A 21,245-nucleotide genomic window follows, 5' to 3' on the forward strand; every position below is an offset into this window, starting at 1 on the left:
CTTCTGAGATAGTGTGTATTTTTTAGATTGTTAGTACTTATTTTGCTTTTTGTTAAGTTTTTCTTTTCACTAGTTAATCTGATGTCAATGTACATACACTGATCTCCTATTATGGACATGTTTGATTGTCTGCCTTTTTGTCAGCTTTTTCTTTTCTCTTGTTTGTTACAATGTACGGAGTATAGAGTTTGTACAGCTTCAGCTCCGTCGCTTTCGTGTATCCGTCATCAATCGCCACCTCTACCCCGTCATCTCCGTCTTTTCCGCCAGATTAGTAGTCTTGGGGATCAGTTGCAAATGTTGGCTTGTGTGCCGGAAAATGTAATTCTCTATTAACTATAGAAATTATTCAAATGAAGGCTTGTAATTTGGGTTGTAGTCGACTCTTAATTCCTTTTATGTGTTGAATTTTGGTTAATCAAGTGACAATAATACTACAATAACACTACAATAACACCAGAATAATACTCTAATAACACACGGATAAACTACAATAACACCACAATAACAGCACAATAACACGGGAAAAAAAGTAAAAAAAAAAAAAAATCAAAGTAGTAAAAAAAATCAAAGTGACACCGGAATAACATCACAATAACACCAGAATAACAATACCACCAGAATAACAGCACAATAACACATGGTAAAAAAGAGAAAAAAATCAAAGTAGTCAAAAAAAAATCAAAGTGGGACCGGAATAACATCACAATAACACCAGAATAACAATACCACCAGAATAACAGCACAATAACACGTGATAAAAAAGAGTAAAAAAATCAAAGTAGTAAAAAAATCAAAGTGACACCGGAATAACATCACAATAACAGCAGAATAACAATACCACCAGAATAACAGCACAATAACATGCGGTAAAAAAAGAGTAAAAAAATAAAATTAGTAAAAAAATCAAAGTGACACCGAAATAACATCACAATAACAGCAGAATAACAGTAGAATAACAGTACAATACCACGTGGTAAAAAAAGGTAAAAGAAAAAAATCAAAGTCGTAAAAAAATCAAAGTAACAGCAGATTAACATCACAATAACAGCGGAATAACAATAACAACACAATAACATGTGGTAAAAAAAAGAAAAAAATCAAAGTTGTAAAAAAAATCAAAGTAAAAAAAAACACAATAACAGCATAGTAAAAAAAAAAGAGTAAAAAAATTTCAAGTAAAAAAAATTTAGTACAAAAAGAAAAAGAAAAAAGGTAACATAATGAGAAAATTAGAGAAAAACATAAGAGAAAAAAAAATCCGAGTTGTAAAAAAAAAGCATAATAACACGAGGTAAAAAAAAAGGAGATAAAAAAATTAAAGTAAAAAAAAAAAAAAAAAGAGTAGCACTAGAAAAAAGAGAAAATAAGTAAATGACAGTGATTTTATATGATAGGTAAGATTAGATCTTGGTCTTTCATCTTTAATATAATCTAGTGGCTGAGATTTCCAAGCACAAACTCACAACTCACCATAAGAACCAAAACTCACAAGAACCTATATATAATTAGGATCAAATGAGTCCACCTTCTTTAGGTGAGTTCATGAGTCCTCTTCTAGACCTTTGGATCAAACAAAATGAAAGGCCAAGATTAAAACAAAATAAAAACCTGAGATATAAAACCTAAACAAACCCTAACCACAACACACTCCCATTTTCATTTCAACTCTCTAAAAACTCTCTCTCTCCCTGTAAAAAGAGTCTCCATCAGTCAGCACCACCGGCCATCACCGACCCGACGCCACCACCGCCCTCGTTACCACTATGACGCCGCCGCCACCACCACCATGCTTCTCATTTCTTCTTCGCCTCCTTTCGTCGCCAACCACTGCTACGCCGTTTCTTCCCCATCTCCCACGCCACCACGCCCATTCTTCCTTTTTTTGTTTTTTTCAAATCGGAGTAAGTGGTGGTTGTTGGTTGTTGTGGGATTTTTTTTTTGTTCCTTTTTCAGATCTGGCCGTGGTGGTGGTTGTGGTGACACATGGTGGGTTTTTTTTCTTAGATTTAATTTCTTTTTTCGGGTTGTTGTTGGTGGTGGTCAGCGGTGAATCGTGGTGGATGTGGCTTTTTTTTTTTTCAGATCTGGCGGGTCAGTCGTGGGTTTGCTTTTTTATTTTTGGTTGGTGGTGGTGGTGTGCAGTGGTGAACCGTGATGGTGGGTGTCGGTTGGATGAGTGGTGGTCGTTTCTCTTTTTTTTTTCAGAATTTTTTTTGGTGGTGGCGTGGAGGCGGTGGGGTGGTTAAGTCGTGTATGATGGCGGGTCAGTCGTGTGTGTCGGTGGTGGTTGGCGGCGGTGTGGACGACTTATGTCTTCAATCATTAAAGTTTCACTCTCGACCATTAAAGTTTCACTCATATACCGTTAAAGTTTCACTCGTATACCGTTAAAGTTTCACTTTTAGACGATTAAAGTTACAATCTCAAAATATGAGAAATTACAAATTTTTACATTATTACATAAATTTAAATTTTGATATTGAGAATGGACTAAAAAAACTAAAGTTTGACTAGATACCATTAAAATTTCACTAGTTTAACATTAAAATTTCATTCATAAATCAATGAAATAAAAATAATATTAGTCACAATTAAATTACTACATAATTCAAATTTTTATATTAAAATAAAAAAATCAAAATTATACCTTTAGACATTAAAGTTACACTTGTATATCATTAAAGTTTCACTCAAAAATTAGTTAGATTAAACATTAAGTCTCAATTATATTTTTCCATAAATTCAAATTCTTTTATTAAAAATGCTTTTAAAAAATTAAAGTTTCATTTTTAAGTATTAAAATTACACTCATATACCATTAAAGTTATAGTCAAAAATCAGTTAAATAAAAAAAAAATATTAGTTATAATTATATAATTTTATAATTCAAATTTTTATATAAAAAATGGCCTAAAAAAATTAAAGTTACATTTTTAAGCATTAAAGTTTCACTCGTAAAACAGTAAAATTTTATTCAAAAATACATAAATTAAAATTTTTATTTACAAAATAATTTTAAAAAATTAAATTTACCATCGTAAAGAAGTAAAATTTCATTCACAAATTAAAGTTTCACTTATAAAACATTAAAGTTTCATTCCAAAAATTGTTTAGAAGTTTCAAATCTCAACCATCAATCTTAGAAGATCAATAACTTAGATTAGGACTTAGGAACTCACCAATTTAGGTGGACTCATTTGAACTTGACTCTCTCTCTCTCTCTCTCTCTCTCTCTATATATATATATATATATATATATATATATATATATATATATAGGAATGGGATCATGTGAGGATACACTATCTTTTTGAGGATTGAGGATTTCGTTACAATATCACAGGTTGTTAAATACAATATCACATGTTATTCGATAAAATATCACACCAAAAAAACACCTGTGCAAAAAAAAAAAAATTATAATTTTTTTTTTCAAAAAAAAAAATTTTTTTTGGCAAAGGTCAAATTTTTCGTGATATTGTATTGAAGAACATGTGATATTGTATTCACTAATCCTCAATCCTCAAATATTTAGGAGTTCTCACCGGATCCCGACTATATATATATATATATATATATATATATATATATATATAAGGGTTCTCATAAGTCCCTTACATCTTATGAGTCCCTAAGTCCTTATAAGGACCATAGGATGAAGGGGATGGAATTGAAGGTTGAGATTTCATCTCATTGAATGGTCACAAATGAACTTCACTAATATTTCTTCCTAATCATTCATAACTCCTTCTAATTCTATTCCCTTTTCTTTACCCACTCCCTCATCCCTCATTAATCATTCACTTTCATTCCTCTCATTTCCTCTGATTCTCTCTCAATAATAAAACCAAATAAAAAAAAACCAAAACCTAAATAAATCAAAATCTAAACAAACCAAAAAACAAAAAAAAGGACAACAACATTCATCCTTCTTCCTCCAGCCGGCAACAACCATCCCCACCTTTCTCTGCGCACCACCACCTTCCTCCCCCCCTTATCCTTCCTCTCGTTTCTCCGGCTTCCCCACAACCACAAAAGCACCGCCTTCCTCTCGTTTCTCCGGCTTCCTCCAGCCGGCAACAACATTCATCCTTCTTCTACGTCCTCTCGCGGACACCACCGTTACCATCGCTCTCTCACTCTTTCTCTCCTCCCGACGCCGAACACCACCACGCGCCTAACACCCATCGTCACTCTCTCCCTCTTTTCAGATTCTTTATTTTTTATTTTACTTTTATATTCATTCGTTTTAAATCTTGCATATTTCATATTAAATCTCGAGTATTTTTCTTCAGATCTCGAGTATTTTAAATTTCAGATCTCGGGTTTTTTAAATTAAATATTTCGTGGTGGTTGTTGTTGGATGGTGGTGATGGCAGTGTCGTGGTGTGGCGGTGTTGTGGTGTGTCGTGGTGGTGCGTGAGGTGGCGGCTGTTGTTGTTAGGTGGTGTTGTGGCGGTGCGTGAGGTGGTAGAGGTGTGCTCGGGTCAGTATGGCAGGCGGGGAAGAAGAGAAAGCAGGTGGATGTGTGTCGTCTTTGTTTTGATTTGGTTTCGTTTTTTCAGTTGTTTTTTTGGTTATTTTTTCAGAAATTTTCAATATTTATATTTTCAGAATTGTGTTAATATTTGAATTTTTTTTTTACATATCTATTCACGAGTTTTTGTTAAGATAGATTTGTTAATTTATTTTATTTATATATAGTATATAATTTGTTGATTTAAATCGGTTATACGACTAAAGTTATACAATTTACGACTAAAGTTATACTATTTACGACTAAAGTTTCACCCTTGAAAAATTAAAGTTGCATATATACTTTGTAATAAAATACTAAATTTACATAAATTCAACATAATAGATAAAATGGAGTTTTTGTTAATCTTTATGATTTTTCAAGTTTTTGTTAATTTTTATTAAACTTCAGTTGACAAATTAAGTTTTTTAAAGTTCCGTTTTTTTGTTGATTATTATTTTTTATATCTAGATGATTTTTTTTTTGTTATTTTAGATTTGTTGATTTTTGAAGGATATATTTGTTAATTTATTTTATTTATTTATATAATTTCTTGATTTAATCTAATGTTATACAATTTACGACTAAAGTTATACTATTTAGGACTGAAGTTATACTATTTACGACTAACTTACACCCTTGAAAAATTAAAGCTATACCCTTGTCATATTAAAATTATACCCTTGTCATATTAAAGTTATACTATTTTCGACTAAAGTTATACGCATAAAATATAAAAGTTATAGATCTATTTTATATAACTCAATTTGTATAATTTTTTTAGTATTTGTGTGTTGGTGTTGTTGTGAGACGGTTTTTTTAATTTTTAGTAATAAATTAAATTTTTATTTTTCATTGTTAATTTTTTTTTGATGAATCATGATTTTGTTATTTTGTTATTTCTTAGATTTACGGTTTTTTTGTTAGATTAACGGGTTTTTGTTATTATGGATTAAAGTTATTTTCGATTCTTTTTTGTTTTTGTTATTGTTGGTTTTTTTTAGTTTCTAATCTATGATAAAATTATATAAAACTAAAGTTATAAGTTTGTTGGACTAAAGTTAAAGTTCAGATGATAAAATTATATAAAACTAAAATTATATACAATTTTGGACTAAAGTTATACAAAAAATGAATGAAGTTATACTATTATAGACTAAAGTTACACGATTTTGGACTAAAGTTATAAGTTTGTTGGACTAAAGTTATACGTTTGTTGGACTAATACGATTTTGGACTAAAGTTATATGATTTTGTACTAAAGTTACACAATTTTGGACTAAAGTTACACTCATAAAACAAAATTGGACTAAAGTTACATTAAATTATATAAAACTCCAATTAATTTATCGAAAATGACTAAAATAATACAAAAATGGATTAAAGTTATACAAAATGGACTAAAGTTATACAAAAATGGACAAATATGGACTAAAGTTATACAAATAAGGACTAAAGTTATACAAAAATGGACTAAAATTATACAAATATGTACTAAAGTTATACAAATATGGACTAAATTTATACAAACAGTACTTATATAAATTCAAATTTATAGTGTTGGTTTTTATTTGTTATTTTTTGTTGTTATACTTATATTTTTTGTTGTTATACTTAATATTTCATTTGTCAACAAAGAGCAATGAGAAAACAAAAGTTATACTTTCATTGAAGTTACACACATTCCTACTGGAGTTATACATTCATTGAGTAGAAGTCACTCATATCGTTACTAGAGTTATACATTCATTGAGTAGAAGTTCAACACATTCCTAATGTAGTTATACACTCATTGGGTAGAAGTTACACATATCCACGCTGGAGTTATACATTCATTGAGTAAAAGTTATACATTTCCTTACTGCAGTCCTATTGTAACTTTAGTCCATTACGGTGTAACTTTAGTTCATAACAGTATAACTTTTGTCCATAACTGTGTAACTTTAGTCATTTTATATCATTTTTATATAAAAATGTGAAATATAAGATTAAAATCAACAAATTATAAGAATTTTTATATAGATAAGATTATAACAATAAATTTTATGAAAAATATTTAGTAGATCTTAGATGAAAAAAAAGTATCTCACAAAAAAAAACGAGATTTAAGAACCCGAAATCTTTAAAAAAATGTATAACAAGAAGAGATTTGAAAAGAATAAATAACAACAAAAACCAACAAAATTAACAAATAAAATAAACCGACTCCAAACAACAAATTTAACACAAAATCTGGAAAAAAAAACCGAGACGCAAAATCTGGAAAAAAAACGAATTTATAAAAGTTACCGGTGGCGGCGGTGGTGGCGGTGGGTGGTGGTGTCGGGTAGGGTAGTGGTGGTGAATGAAGAAGAGATGAATGAATGATTTATTTGGGTTTTGCATTTTTTTGGGTTTTTGATTTTTTAGAGAGGAAGGAGAAGTAAGATGTAGAGAGAGGAGAAGAAGTTGTGATAATGAGATGATGAATGATTAGTGAGGTAGGTTAATTGAATTGATGAGCTAATTAGAGAAAAGGTGGAGGGATTAATTTGTAGCCACATATTGACATCAAATCCTAGCCTTTCATTCCCTTCATCCAAGGGCCCTTAGAAGGACTTATGGACTCAAATAGATATGATGGACTTACATGATCTCTTCTCTCTCTCTCTCTCTCTCTCTCTCTCTATATATATATATATATATATATATATATATATATATATAGAGAGGCAAGATCAGGTGAGTCCGCCTATATATTTGAGTCCATGAGTCCATAAAACAATATCACGCACTATACAAAACAATATCACGAATTTTTTTTTTTGAAATTTTTTTTTTCGATTTTTTTTTTCAAATTTTTTTTTTTCGATTTTTTTTTTTTTTAAACCTGTTATATTGTTTAGTATAACGTGTGATATTGTAGTACAAAATAATATCACGATTTTTTTTTCAAATTTTTTTTTTCGAAAAAGATTTTTTTTTTTTTTTTTAATGTATGCTGTGATATTGTTTAGTATAACGTGTGATATTGTATTACAAAACAATATCACGATTTTTTTTTCGAATTTTTTTTTCAAAAACTTTTTTTTTTTTCAGTTGTGATATTGTTTAGTATAACGTGTGAAACTGTAAGCTGTGATATTGTGTAGTATAACGTGTGATATTGTATCATGGACTCACGGACTCAAAAAGATAGGGTGGACTCATGTGATCCTAATTATATATATATATATATATATATATATATATATATATATATATATATATATATATATATATATATATATATATATATGTTGAAATTATACTAATTTTAATCATATTCATTTCTAGTACACAGCTATAAACAATGGCCAGGTTGATACTCAGAATGGTGGAAACGGAGGATAAGCCATCTGAAGAAGAGTTGGTTATGGTTCGGCAAGTCATAAAGGAAGCAGGGGAGAAGAAGAAAAAAGCGGGCATGCAAAGTGAGAAAGACATGACAAAGGATCAAGATGGGGTAGATGAAGAGGAAGCCATGAAGGCAGGGGAGAAGAAGGTGGAGGTGGGAGCCGAAGACACGTTCTTATCATCTCCAATTCCGAGTTTTGATGAGGTATTAGCTACTACGACTAGTTTATAAGTGCTGTATATATACTAATTAATTAAATTTATTATTTAAAGTAGTTCATGTATATATACTAATTAATTAAAAATGTGAAGGTCGTTTGCAAGAAGCCTTGTGTTCTTTACTACCAAACCTTTACAGTGGCATCAGGCAGAATTGTTGTTGCTAGGGGAGTTGAGGTTGAAGGCAATCAAGGCATTGCCGTCCGTGAGGGATGGAGGAAAGTGGAATTGACCGAGTTATATCTGGAGAAGTATTGTATTCTAATAGTACCATGTAGTGATAATTGGCTTTTGCAAGATACCGTAGGTTCTATTGTGCAATGGCATGAAGAATTCATTACTGTTGACATCTTCGGGGTAGTTATGCTAAAGCGAACGCATTTTATATAATGAACGCCTTTAAATTTATTAGGGTAACCTTATCTAACATATAGTAAGTATTTGAATTTTTACATTTTCAGGAGTTACACGAAGCCATTAAGGCAGAAATTAGGACTACTACGTCAACACCCAAAGCCACTGATTCGACTGCCTCTCCACCCAAAATTCAAGAGGTAGTAATAATTTGAAAAATAGATTGTGAGTTTTTCCTTTTTTTTGGTTATTTAAATTATATATGACGTCTCGTGTAATGTATATATATATATATTTTTTTCTAAATTGTAGACCGGGGTTAAATCTACTCTTGCTGCACACAACGTTGGTGTTCCTCTTAAACCTATATATCAGATCGATGATTATAAGCAAAAATTGAGTACTCCAACGTTCGTAGCTTTGCACCAGCTGGCTGAAAGGAAGCTAGCTGTCGGGGAAGTACTCATGATTGACATCGGAGAGGATGTTATTGGTTTCGGTTTCACTATTTATATAGATGGGGAATCACTGTGTCAGTTTCTCGACCTAGACGAGTTAGATGCTATGCACATTGTAATTTGGATGAAGTAAGTTTTTTAATTAAAACTTGGCATTTGGTTTTACGAATAGTGATGTTTATTTAAATCATCAATGAAAATAACATTCTTCGTTCCATTTAACGTAATAGGTACCTGTGTACACACATGGCTGAGGGAAACTATGTTTCTCATGACTACGGATTCGTGTCATCTGAATTGTTCTCTCATAAGTCCTTTGGATACGCATACAGAGAATACATCGATAGAATTGCTGAACGGTTGATGATGCCCAAAAGCCTATGGTTTGCCCCATACAATGAGAATCAGTATGTATAATAGTTTATTATAATGAATCACGATTCTATTCATTTATTAACACGCTTACATGCATGTATATGAACTAACAGTTCAATTTTCAATATTTCATAGCAAGCATTGGCTGCTAACGGCAATCAGTGTGAAAAAAGGCATTGTGTACTGGATTGACTCTTGCGGACATCCGCCCACAGAGAAATTTGTAAAGATGATGACTTAGTAAGTTTACAACCTTACATTATAATGTCAATTGTTATTGTATGACCTTTTAAGACTATGATACTTTTAATGTCCCATTAGTATTACTGAGTCAAATGCTAATTATAATTTTCTGTATATATTTATGAATTAGTGTGTTTCAAATAATTGGAGCATCAAGTCCAACTTTTGTCACGATAAAAGTAAGTGTATTCTTAATAATTACTCATATCATTTTATTTATGTTTATGTCAGAGGTTGATCTAATTTAGCTTATTTGTATGTGATTTATATAATAGTCTCCTGTACAACAACCAGGCAGCAACGAATGCGCCTTTTTCTGTTGTCGGTCCATGTGGGAGATTATCACCTGAAAGTATATCAACATACCCTCACCGGTTAGTGTGTTTTAATAACTATTTCAAATGTAACTTGGGTTTAATTCTGTGTAATATTTCACTTATTATGTCTATTTTGATTAAGTATATTTTGATTTGTAGTTCCCACCTTCAATCAACAACAAAGACCCAACCTATTCGAAGGAAGACATCGCCGACATGAGAAATAAGTGGGCCACTTATTTTCTTTCATTAGCGGATGGTTAATAGTCTGCTCACTATATATGTGTGTATATAGAGCCATGTGTAATTATTTTTGGTTACCATGTTTATAATATTTTAATGCTGGGTTGAATAGATCAATCTGTATAATATTCTGATATTGCAGGATTGAAATTTAACAATCTTGTAATTTCTTTGAAATGCTATTTTGCAAAAGAGCATTTCAGCGGAACTATTCATCGCAAAAATTAGCATTTCAAAGAAATTCTTTGGAACCGCTAAAACAATTTTTTTAAAAAATATTTATAAATTCGATCACGTTTAAAAATAAAACCGTGGCCAATAAATCTATTGAAAACGGTCGCATTTAAATAGAAACCCGTTGACATATTCATTCATAATATAACGGTTTAATAATCACAAACCGTTGTCGAATTCATGCCATTTAAAATGGTTTAATAAGCATAAACTGTTGTCATATTTACTATTTTACAACGGTTGTGTTTCAGTAAAACCTTTGTCATAGGTTTCCGTAGAGCATTCAGACTAATACTACCACGGTTTCAATATTATAGACAACGGTTTTTGAACCGTTCTTAATATTGTATTTTGGTTATCTGAACCCGTTATTTACATTTCATAACGGTTCCGCCTTTTTAACAACCGTGGTCACGAAATAACAACGGTCGATGTAATAACGGTTTCGTATTTTATATTACAACGGTATATCATCTTATCTAACCGTTGTTGCACCGATTATTTCGCGTAGCGATAGTATCAACTATCCTCCTGTCCTCAAAACACGACTTCAGGGTAATTGTTGATATGAGTCTCACCTTTGGTCTTACCACAAATCCCCTATAAGACACTCTTACTTCCTTTGTACCCTTCAGAGATACTTTCTTTTGATGACAATCTATAAAAGCTCTATTTCTACTCAACCAATCCATCCCAAAAATAATCTCAAAACCACCCAATGGAAATTCTATTAAGTCCATAGAAAACAAAACTTCCCCGATAAGAATATTTACATTTTTATATGCATTGGTACACGTTATTAACTCCCCAGAAGGTATTGTTACTTCATCTTTTATTACTACTGGGTCAACCAATCCCAACACCTTAACATGGTCACTTGATATAAATGAATGGGTCTCTCCCGAATCAAATAAAACATAAGATGGTTTAGAGTTGGTTAGAAAAGTACCCGAAACCACATGTGTATATCCCTCAGCAGCCTCTTTCCCTATCATGAACAACTTGCCACTGTTTTTCACGCCACCTTGCACCGTTGATGCCGACGTCGTCCCTTGCTTCACGGTGCCATTCTGGTTCCCTCCATTTCCATTGCCTTGATTGTTGTTGAAGCGATTCTGAAAATTGTTGTTATTGTTATAGCTCCTTTGATTATTCCATGATCCATTAAAACGATTGCTCCCATAGCTAGGTACTGGTGTCCTAAATCCATTAGAATTTTCACCACTAAATCCTTCATTCATATTGTTCCTCCTTACAGTAGTCCTACACTCCACAATCTTATGACCAAACCTACCACATCCATAGCACTGTGGTCTGTCCACACCTCTCGCTCCACTTATCACTCCACTATGGCCGAAGCCGCCTCCACTCACAGCTCCACCGGCAGAAAACGAACGGTGTAGATTGAAATTCTACTTCTTGTTTCCTCCAGCCCCTTCACTAGTGGTCTCTACCTTCCTCTTTTCACCCTTGTCTTTCTTCTCTTCCTTCATCATGTCAGCAATTTTTTCAGCATGTCCCGCTCTTTCATATACTTCCTCTACTGTACTTTGGCTCTCCAGCTGCAAGTCTCTTTTTGATACGCGTAGTTAAACCCTTTTCAAACCTGAAAGCCAACACCTCCTCGCCATAGTTCAAGTCTGACACGTACTCAGCTAACTCCATGAATCTGTTATGATAATGTTCTATCATCATCTCCTCCGTCAACTTAAATGCTTCAAACTCTGACCTCATGCTACTCCGAACATGTTCTGGTACAAACGTGCCTCTCAAGGTATCCTTAAAGCCCTTCCATGAGACAAACGGTTCATCACTCTCCTTCCACGCCTCCTTGATCACTGACTTACCACGATTCCACCACAATCCGACTTTTCCTTTCAAGTAGTGAGCTGTTTGATCTACTTGCATCTCCTCAGGACAGTCCAACAATTCAAAAAGGTTGTCGAACTCTCTACAACAATCTCCCAGGAATGACGGTTCACCCAGTCCATCGTGCTTCATCAGATTATGACGAGCAATGGCAACACTCATCTTAGCAGGATCCATCGTCGCAGTCTTCGATTTCAACGCAGCAGTCAACGCATCATTGGTTGCAATGAGTCTGTCAATCTCTTCCTATGACATAGTTGTGGATGTAGCTCTCTTTGGTGACATTTGGGTTCTAATAAGAATAAAAAAGAAACATAAGTTTCCGTTCTAAGGAAGTGTGTGGTATAAGGTAGAAGATAAAATTCCTGCATATAAAAAAATGTGTGATTGGTCGAGCTGGTCTTGCCCGACCAACCAATAGTGTTACGCGACTCCCACGGCCTGGTCACGGCCTTCCTCGTTCTTTTCCCCAAATTAATTACTTTTGATACATGTTTTGTCTTTAATTCATGCAATCTCATAATTTTATGCCTAAAGGTTCAGGGCAACACATACCGCATATCTCTAGACATGAAATTTTACTAAACATGTAATGCACGTATATACAACCAATTCATATAAAGATGCAATAATTCAATAATTCATATTTTTCCAATTTATGCCTTTCATGATATGCTAAGAAAATTTCCATGCATAATCATGCCACAATTTAAAACAAGCTCATAACAATTTTCAACCATCACACAACCGTCACATAGGCCACACGCCTATTGTCCTTCATCCGTCTCAAAATTTCTTACCTTTTGTTCTCATCCTGCAAATAAAATTAGTGCTTCTCGCGACTTCAGGACACAATTAGACCCTTGAGGTAAAGCATCCACGTTAACTACCCTTTTCCCTCTTTAACCTTCCTCGAGGTGACCGGCTCAAAATTGAGAAGGGCCAGATCAAGGACGTCTCTCTAATCTAGAAGAGGGCTCCTAAACAGTGTGTACCCCGAGTTTATTTTATTAGACTCATCCTAAGTTCATTAAAATCATTTGTTTAGGCCTTAGGAACGTTCGCTCTGATAACACTTTGTAACACCTCCATTTATTTAAGAGCCTTTAGCAAGACATTCCCAAATAAATAAAGGTGTTACCATCTCAGTTGCCTGAGGTAGTAAGTATAAAAGACAAACAATACTAAAGTATTTTAAGATGATATAAAATTAAAGTGCCTCAAAAGACTTTATTACAAAATTCCAACGAGATAAATAGTTATTACAAAGTACGTTTTTAAAACAACCGCAGCGGAAATAAAATAACTAGTGTCTGAATGAGTTAGGGCGATCTCTAGACTCAAGTGATAATGTCGTCCCAAGCTCCCCCTTTAAAGCATCCAGCACTTCTCACAAGCTAACCTGAAATCAATCTGCTCCCCAATATGGTTCATCACAGGTGTTCACGAATACACAGTCAACCACGAGGTTGAGTAGGATAACTAAACAACAATAATAATACTACGATACGATAAAAGGCTCAAACCTCTACAATCACAAACGTTTCAACCGTGTGCCACATTACATGCCTCAACCAACCGCGCAACTCAACTGACACCACACACGGTGCACTGCGCAGGTCCATGGCAACTCCGAACACCGCCGTGCCTGGCCTACCAAAATTGTACAAGACCACAGCTCTTCCACATCCCCGTGCCTGACCGACCAAATAATCTCAAAGCATTGCCATTCCTCTTTCACAATTCCAACCAACAATAGAGAACCAACCAACAATGATAATAATACTATTTCGAGACAACAATTGTAACAATATACTCAAGACAACAACTACGACGATGTGCTCAGGACAACAATTACAGCAATAATCATCTTTCAACAATTCACCAATTACCAATATAGTATAGTTGAGTAGTTAACCCACCTCTTAGCAATTCTTCTTAACCAATCAAATAATGAAAAATCGTCTTCAACAAATTTACCACCTAAATAAATAATTAAATTATGTATAATTATTAACTAATCTTATTAATGAATTTAAGATGTAAACTACCCAAAACAATCCCGCAAAAACGCCACCAACACGCCCCACAAAACCGGTTGACCCGACGGTGGTCAACCCGCCGGTCAGCGGTCCCCACGGCCAAGGTCACGGTGGTCAACGGCTCAAGTCAACGGGTCAAAGGCATGGTCAAGGTCAAACGTAAACATGTTGGTTTCCCCTAATTCCCCATTAACCCTAGTTAAGGAAACTACTCACTCATTATCAAGTTCAACATGCTAACAAGGTTGTCAATCATACTAGTAAAGCAAAACATGATGAATAAATGAAAGTGATTAACAATAATTAAACAAGGTTAAGAGAGAATTATACCCATGAAGATGATTCCAAATAATAAAGCAAAGAATAATAGAAGTACTTGATGATTGATGGAAGGTTGTCAATCCTCCAAATAAACCCAAATAATCTTCTAATTACCCAAAATAAATGAAGGACAATAGAGAAATTAAGGAAAGATTAAGATGCGATTAATATTTAGAATTGTATTATAACTTGATTAAGAATTGATTAGAAGATTAAGGATGGATTAAGAGAACATTAAAACTTGATTACAACTTGATGCTAATCTAGGTAGTACAAAGGGGTATTTATACTAAAGATTAAGTACAAGGATTATGGTTACTAAGGGCTTAAATGACTATTAAGACCCTAAGAAAAGTTGAGGAAATGCTCCTCCCGGAGGAAATGAGCGGATTTCCTAGCTAGTCCCGTGCTGATCTGCGCATCCCGTGCTGAAGCACGGGTGGTACTGCCTTGTGATCCGCTCGGATCCTTGGTGAGACGCCCGGCTCGAGCTGCTGAAAGACGCTCGTCCTGGCCACAAGACGCCCAGATCATGCCTTTGTGAGACGCCCAGATCCTGCCTGATCCGCTCGGATTCTGGGACAGTGTGCTTTTCTTCTTTTGCTCCTCAACAATCCGCAAGGATCATGTCGGGGATGCAAGGATCCTTTCATCATTGCCCATTTCACTTTATTATCTACATAGGCCTTCTAGTATTGTCTTCTCTTGGATGCTTGGTTATTAGATGCCATCAATTTAGCTCCATTTTGCCTCATGAATGCAAGGTTAGCAATCCTCTCCTACCAAGGACACATATCCTCAAAAAATACGCAAAATGGGAAACTAATGATAAGAAATGACCCAAATAAGTATTATAAAGCATAGGAACGAGGTTAATTCGGGGATTAAATGTGCTGAAATATGAGTCACATCAATCAGTGATGAAGAAATAAAGAAATTCAGGGTAGGGAGAGAGACACATAGAGCTTGTTTGTTCTTTTTAGAGAAACATTTGAGATTTTAATTTTCTAAAATAGCAAAATGAAGCAAGAAATATAATTCTCACACATCTCAATAACTAAGCTAACGAAAAAGTAACGGTTTTGGGATTGAGGTCCTTAACGGAAACTTTTTATAGTTGAGGTCCTTCAGTGGAAAAAAGAGCATAGTTTAAGTCCTTCTCTTATGTATAACTCATAACTCGGCACATGTGCCCTATAACTCAATACCAGTAACCAATTTTCATCTCAATTTTAATATCAATATCGTCAAAGGTTCAATAATGAACCATGCTCAACACTTAGAGTATATATATTCCAAACTACCCACCCACAAGTCTCGAAAAAAGTAATGACAAATTAAGGGGGTGTTTGGTTAGGGGAGTTGGAATGGAATGGAATGGAATGGATTTAATCTATTCTAGTGTTTGTTTGAGCTATTTTGGAATGGAGTTAGAATCCGGATGGATTCTAAATCCATTCCAACCCCCTTTAATCTCATACCCAACCTTTAACCCAAGATTCTAACTCCATTCCATAATGTTTTAACATTTCATTCCATTCCAAGGTTCGACCAAACAATATAAACTAAACGCCCCCTTCGAACTAAACGCCCCTTAAAATAGAGAATTCATACCACAATGGTATGAGATTCCAATCCATAAAGTATGGGATTTAGAATCCATGCCACAATGGTATGAGATTCCAATCCATTCCATTCCCTCCCTTCGAACCAAACGCCCCCTAAACTACAATACAACCAAATCTCTGATTAGTGACGTGGCTTTTGTCCACAATGACAATTCAAATACCAATCTTTATAAACAAAGTCAATATAAGATTGGAAAATTGAAAGTAAAAAAGAACACCTCAGCTAAAAGCTCCCTCTAGGGCTTTCTCTTGGGAGGGTGTGTGCCCCTAGGGTTTCCTAGGATTGAACCTTGCAGTTTGCAGGGTTTTCTGACAGTTTTTCTCATCTTTCCTTCTCTCTCTCTTCCTTCCTTTTCACAAAACATCTCTTTTTGTCAGTTTTTTTGGCGGTTTTTTGTTTTCTTTCGTTTTCTCATGGCGTTACAAGATAGTTTACCAAATATTAATCTGAATATTTCGTATGACGAACAAAGTGATGGCTCGGGGACAACCTCTGCTGTCGAGGTTGAGTGGGTGGCTGAAGGTGAGGAGGGTTTGAATGCGGCCCGTCTATGTGTGGTTGTGCGATTATGGACGGAACGCAATGTCAATCCAAAATCCTTGATCGATACTATGATAGCAACGTGGAAGGCCAAGGAGACCGTGGTTGGGGAAGTTGTAGATAGACAGAAGAAGATTTTCACGTTCGAATTTAATAATGAGGCGGATAAGAAGCGGGTATTGTCAGAGCAACCGTGGCATTTTGAAAGGCATGTTTTCATTCTCTCTGACTTACAGGGGGATGCAATACCTACTGAGGTACCTCTTTTCTTTTCTCCTTTGTGGGTTAGGGTTTACGATCTTCCTATTTTGGGTAGACAGAACTTGGAAAATGCAGTGAATATAGGAAATGCGATTGGGTCGTTTGTTGAGGTTGACAATTCTGTTAACCCTACCATTAATAGGTCGATGAGGATGCGAGTTGTGATGGATGTGCGTAAGCCTTTAACTGATTCTCTCCTTATGAAATTGAAGGGGGGTAAGCAATGGAGAGTACGAATAAGCTATGAACAACTTCCGCTTTTTTGCTTTGTATGTGGTAGGGTGGGGCATAGGGAGAAAGACTGTGGGGAGAGGAAGGGCCCAGTAGGGGAGGGGAGGAAGTACGGGGAGTGGCTGAAAGCGTCTCCGTGGAGAGTTGCTAGCAGGGGAGCTATAAAAGACAATACGTCTGGTAAGTGTGGGAGGAAGTTATGCTTTGGGGAGGATGACATGGATGGGAAGGAGGAGAAGGAGCTTAGTCGGATGGTTAAGCTACTTAGGGGGGTATCAATCTCGGAGGATGGTAACAAAACAAGGGGGTCGGGGGAGGGACCAGTGGGCATGAAGGAGGGGAGAAAGGAGGGTGGGGATTTAAATTTCTCGGATGGGGCGTCAAGTGATGATTTGCCAACGCGACATAAGGCTGGGGAATTGGTGGAACAGAGGGGGATACATGGTGTGGAGGGGGCCGGCAGGAGGGTGATAAAAGTGAGGAGGAACATGGGAACGGCTAGAAGCGAAGGGGGTGGTATGAAGGGTACTAAGGTGGCAGGCAGTGGGTAAAGGAAGGGAATGGAGCAGGAGGAGGAAGGAGATATGATGGAACGGGGAGTGAATAAGAGGTGTCGAGTGGAGCACGAGGTTGATGACGTTCTTATGACAGTAGCGGTGACTGGCGATGACCAGCACTGCGAACAACAATGAAAATCTTCAGCAGGAACTGTCAAGGGTTGGGCAATCCCTTGACGGTTGGGACCCTCCGGGATTGGTGTTGGAGGGAGTTCCCAAACATTGTCTTCGTAATGGAGACAATGGTGAGTGCGAGAGAGTTGGAGAAGATACCTAATAGTTGTGGTTTTTCGTCGGGTATTTGTGTAACTAGTAGGGGGAGAGTGGGTGGTTTAGGGTTGTGGTGGAGAGATATTAATGCACAGTTAATTTTGTATAATAATAATAATCACATTCTTGTGGAGATCCTTGGTGCACACAATGCACCGGTGTGGAGGGCGGGAGGGATATATGGGTGGCTGAAGACAAGTAATAAGTATAAAACGTGGGATTTGATGAGGAGTCTTTGTGGTGGGAGCCGGGTACCTATTGTTTTATTTGGGGACTTTAATGAAATACTAAGTGGCAATGAAAAGGAGGGGGGTGCGGTTCAGTGGGAGAGTCAAATGGATGCTTTTAGAGGAGCAATTGATGATTGTGCGCTTCATGACTTGGGCTATAGGGGAAACACATTCACTTGGCAGCGAGGACTTACCTTTAAGACGATGGTTCGAGAACGACTTGATAGAGCTATTGCTACGACGGAATGGAGCTACCTGTTTCCTAGGGCTTTTGTCCAACACTTCCCTATTTATTCTTCTGATCACTCGGCCATTATTATTAAGGAGGAGGAGGAGGGGCAGTACCGTGGAGGGGGGAGGAGGGGGTTCAAATTTGAACGTTTTTGGGCGGCTGACGAACAATGTAGGGGGGTGGTGAAGGAGGCGTGGGAAGGGGAGATTGGTGACGATGTTCCGGGGGAAGTCAAGGTGTGCTCGGTAAAGCTGGCAGAGTGGTCACGGCAGCGATTTGGAGATGTGAAAAGGAAGCTAAGAGAGAAAGAAGCTGACTTAACCTTTTGGCAGAGACAACCTCCTTCCGCAGTCATGTTGACTAGGTGTCGGGAGATTGTGAATGAACTCGATGTTCTAAGGCGGCAGGTTAAGACTTACTGGTACACACGTGCACGTAAATGCGAGTTGCGTGACGGGGATAAGAACACCAGCTACTTTCACCACAAGGCGAAGCAAAGAAAGGGACGGAATGCTATTAATGGGATCGAGGACAATAGAGGTCAATGGCGCACGGATGAAGGGGAAATTTCAAATGTCATCGAGGCATATTTCAGCCAATTATTCTGCTCCAGTAACCCGTCAGGACTAGAGGAAGTGTTACGTTGTATACCCGAGGTGATATCTCCCGAGGTGAATGCGGCCGTGGACAGCCCACTGCGTGATGATGAGGTAAAGTCGGCTCTCTTTAGTATGCACCCAAACAAAGCACCTGGCCCGGACGGAATGCATGCCTTGTTTTAGCAACGATACTGGGAGATAGTTGGACCGGATTTGTGTGCTTTTGTCCGAAAGTGGTGGGAAGGGAGAGGGGATATTGACCGGGTAAATATGACAAATGTTGTCCTTATTCCGAAATGTGACTCGCCAAAGAAGACTACGGAGTATCACCCCATTAGCCTATGTAATGTAGTTTATAAAATTATTTCAAAGACTTTGGCGAACAAGTTAAAGGGCTTCTTGAATGGCTTTATTTCGGAGAATCAAAGTGCCTTCACGCCTGGACGACTTATAACTGATAATGCTCTTGTGGCTTTTTAGACTTTTCATTCGATGAAGCGTGGTTGTGAAGGCAGACATGGGACAGTCGCATTGAAACTCGATATGAGTAAGGCATATGACAGAGTGGAATGGGTGTTTCTCGATGAGGTCATCAAACGTATGGGGTTCTCGTCCATGTGGAGGAATAGGGTGATGAACTGTGTCACCAGGGTGGCTCATTCGTTTCTCATAAATGGGAAGGCTTCGGGTTTGGTTAGACCGAGTAGAGGACTGCGCCAAGGAGACCCCATATCGCCCTATCTTTTTCTCCTTTGTGCGGACGCCTTCTCTCATCTGCTCAATGAGGCTGTGGGTAGGGAAGTTTACATGGAGCAAGGGTGTGTCGAGGAGCGTCGAGGGTTTCACATCTCTTTTTCGCAGATGATAGTATTCTTTTTGCAAGGGCAAACTTAAGAGAATGTTCGATAATCGCTGAAATTATCAGTAAATATGAACGAGCATCCGGGCAGAAAATTAATTATTCAAAGTCGGAAGTTGTCTTTAGCAAGAAAGTATTACCAGCTATGCGAACAAGTTTATGCGAGGCCCTAGGTGTCCGTGAGGTGGATAGGCATGAGAAATACTTGGGGCTTCCTACGATTATTGGGAGGTCGAAAAAAGATATTTTTGCTTGTCTAAAGGAAAGAGTATGGAAAAAACTGCAGGGTTGGAAGGAGAAGATGTTGTCAAAATCGGGCAAAGAAATTCTTATCAAAGCAGTAGCTCAAGCTATCCCGACTTACATGATGAGTCTGTTTGCGATACCGGAAGGGCTCATTGAGGAATTACATATGACGATGGCGAGGTTTTGGTGGGTATCTACGGAGAGTTAACGGAAAATACATTGGTGGAGGTGGGAAAAGTTGTGCAAGCCAAAGGCGATGGGAGGAATGGGGTTTAGGGATTTGCGAGTTTCTAATCAAGCCTTACTCGCAAAGCAGATGTGGCGCTTGTTGACGAACCCGGGGACTTTGGTGGGGAGAGTTATGAAGGCTAGGTACTTCAAACACAGCTCGGTTATTGATGCACGAAGGGGACATGACCCGAGCTTTGCTTGGAGGAGTTTATGGGGGGCTAAATCTTTGTTGATGGAGGGTCTCATGTGGCGGATTGGGGATGGGGAATCAGTAAGGGTGTGGGAGGACCCGTGGCTTCCAGGGGAGCGGAGGGAAAGGGTTCCATTGCCAAACATCGAAGCTGACCCATCCATGTGCGTGGCTGCTTTTATTGATAGGGATACGGGTTTGTGGAGGGAAGATGTGCTACATGCTCTACTCTCGGAGGTTGAGGTAAAAAGGGTCCAAGCAATTCCGTTAAGCAGAGACTTGCCGGCTGATTCGCCTTATTGGTGGCCTAGTCGAAGTGGGGATTATACGGTCAAGACGGGTTATTAGCTGGGGATGGAGCCATTGCGGGGTACGTATCAGTCTGTGGAGGAGGGCTGTGGAAAATGTTATGGGGTTTGCAGGTACCACCAAAACTTATTCATTTACTTTGGAGGGGGTGTGTGGGTATGCTAGCGGTCAAGGCAAATTTATACCGTCGTCATTGTTGTCCAAGTGAGTTGTGTGCGTTGTGTGAGGAAGGGGTGGAAACGGACATCCATGCGGTGTTCTTGTGCATCTGGACACGAGTCTTCTGGGCTGC

The 21,245-nt window shown here is 37.0% G+C and overlaps 3 protein-coding genes across 3 annotated transcripts; 2 read left to right on the plus strand and 1 right to left on the minus strand.

Annotated features, from left to right (window-relative positions):
* Positions 1-10,816: 10,816 nt before the first annotated feature.
* LOC141589803 (uncharacterized) lies at positions 10,817-12,383 on the minus strand. The gene is made up of 2 exons (XM_074410427.1): positions 11,944-12,383; positions 10,817-11,627 (listed from the first exon to the last, which is right to left on the minus strand). Exons 1-2 carry the CDS (start codon positions 12,381-12,383, stop codon positions 10,817-10,819), a joined length of 1,251 nt encoding a protein of 416 aa, XP_074266528.1.
* A 5,535-nt stretch (positions 12,384-17,918) lies between these two features.
* On the plus strand, positions 17,919-20,431 carry LOC141589804 (uncharacterized). Its single transcript, XM_074410428.1, has 3 exons — positions 17,919-19,229; positions 19,599-19,811; positions 19,916-20,431. The coding sequence occupies exons 1-3, from the start codon at positions 17,919-17,921 to the stop codon at positions 20,429-20,431; spliced, it is 2,040 nt and encodes a 679-aa protein (XP_074266529.1).
* A 48-nt stretch (positions 20,432-20,479) lies between these two features.
* On the plus strand, positions 20,480-20,992 carry LOC141589805 (putative mitochondrial protein AtMg00310). The gene has a single exon (XM_074410429.1). It carries the CDS (start codon positions 20,480-20,482, stop codon positions 20,990-20,992), a length of 513 nt encoding a protein of 170 aa, XP_074266530.1.
* Positions 20,993-21,245: the final 253 nt, after the last annotated feature.

This window comes from Silene latifolia, chromosome 7 (assembly GCF_048544455.1).
Source record: "Silene latifolia isolate original U9 population chromosome 7, ASM4854445v1, whole genome shotgun sequence".
Lineage (NCBI taxonomy): Eukaryota > Viridiplantae > Streptophyta > Magnoliopsida > Caryophyllales > Caryophyllaceae > Silene > Silene latifolia.

Excerpts from the sequence above, each read along its gene's own strand:
- LOC141589803 (XM_074410427.1), bottom strand. The coding sequence starts at position 12,383 with ATGGATCCTGCTAAGATGAGTGTTGCCATTGCTCGTCATAATCTGATG. Across the intron at positions 11,628-11,943 it reads GAGGAGGTGTTGGCTTTCAG|GTTTGGTCATAAGATTGTGG; the intron begins GTTTGAAAAGGG and ends TGGATGTGGTAG.
- LOC141589804 (XM_074410428.1), top strand. The coding sequence starts at position 17,919 with ATGAAAATCTTCAGCAGGAACTGTCAAGGGTTGGGCAATCCCTTGACG. Across the intron at positions 19,230-19,598 it reads GCCCACTGCGTGATGATGAG|ACTTTTCATTCGATGAAGCG; the intron begins GTAAAGTCGGCT and ends GTGGCTTTTTAG. Across the intron at positions 19,812-19,915 it reads ATGGGAAGGCTTCGGGTTTG|GGAAGTTTACATGGAGCAAG; the intron begins GTTAGACCGAGT and ends GGCTGTGGGTAG.
- LOC141589805 (XM_074410429.1), top strand. The coding sequence starts at position 20,480 with ATGGGAGGAATGGGGTTTAGGGATTTGCGAGTTTCTAATCAAGCCTTA.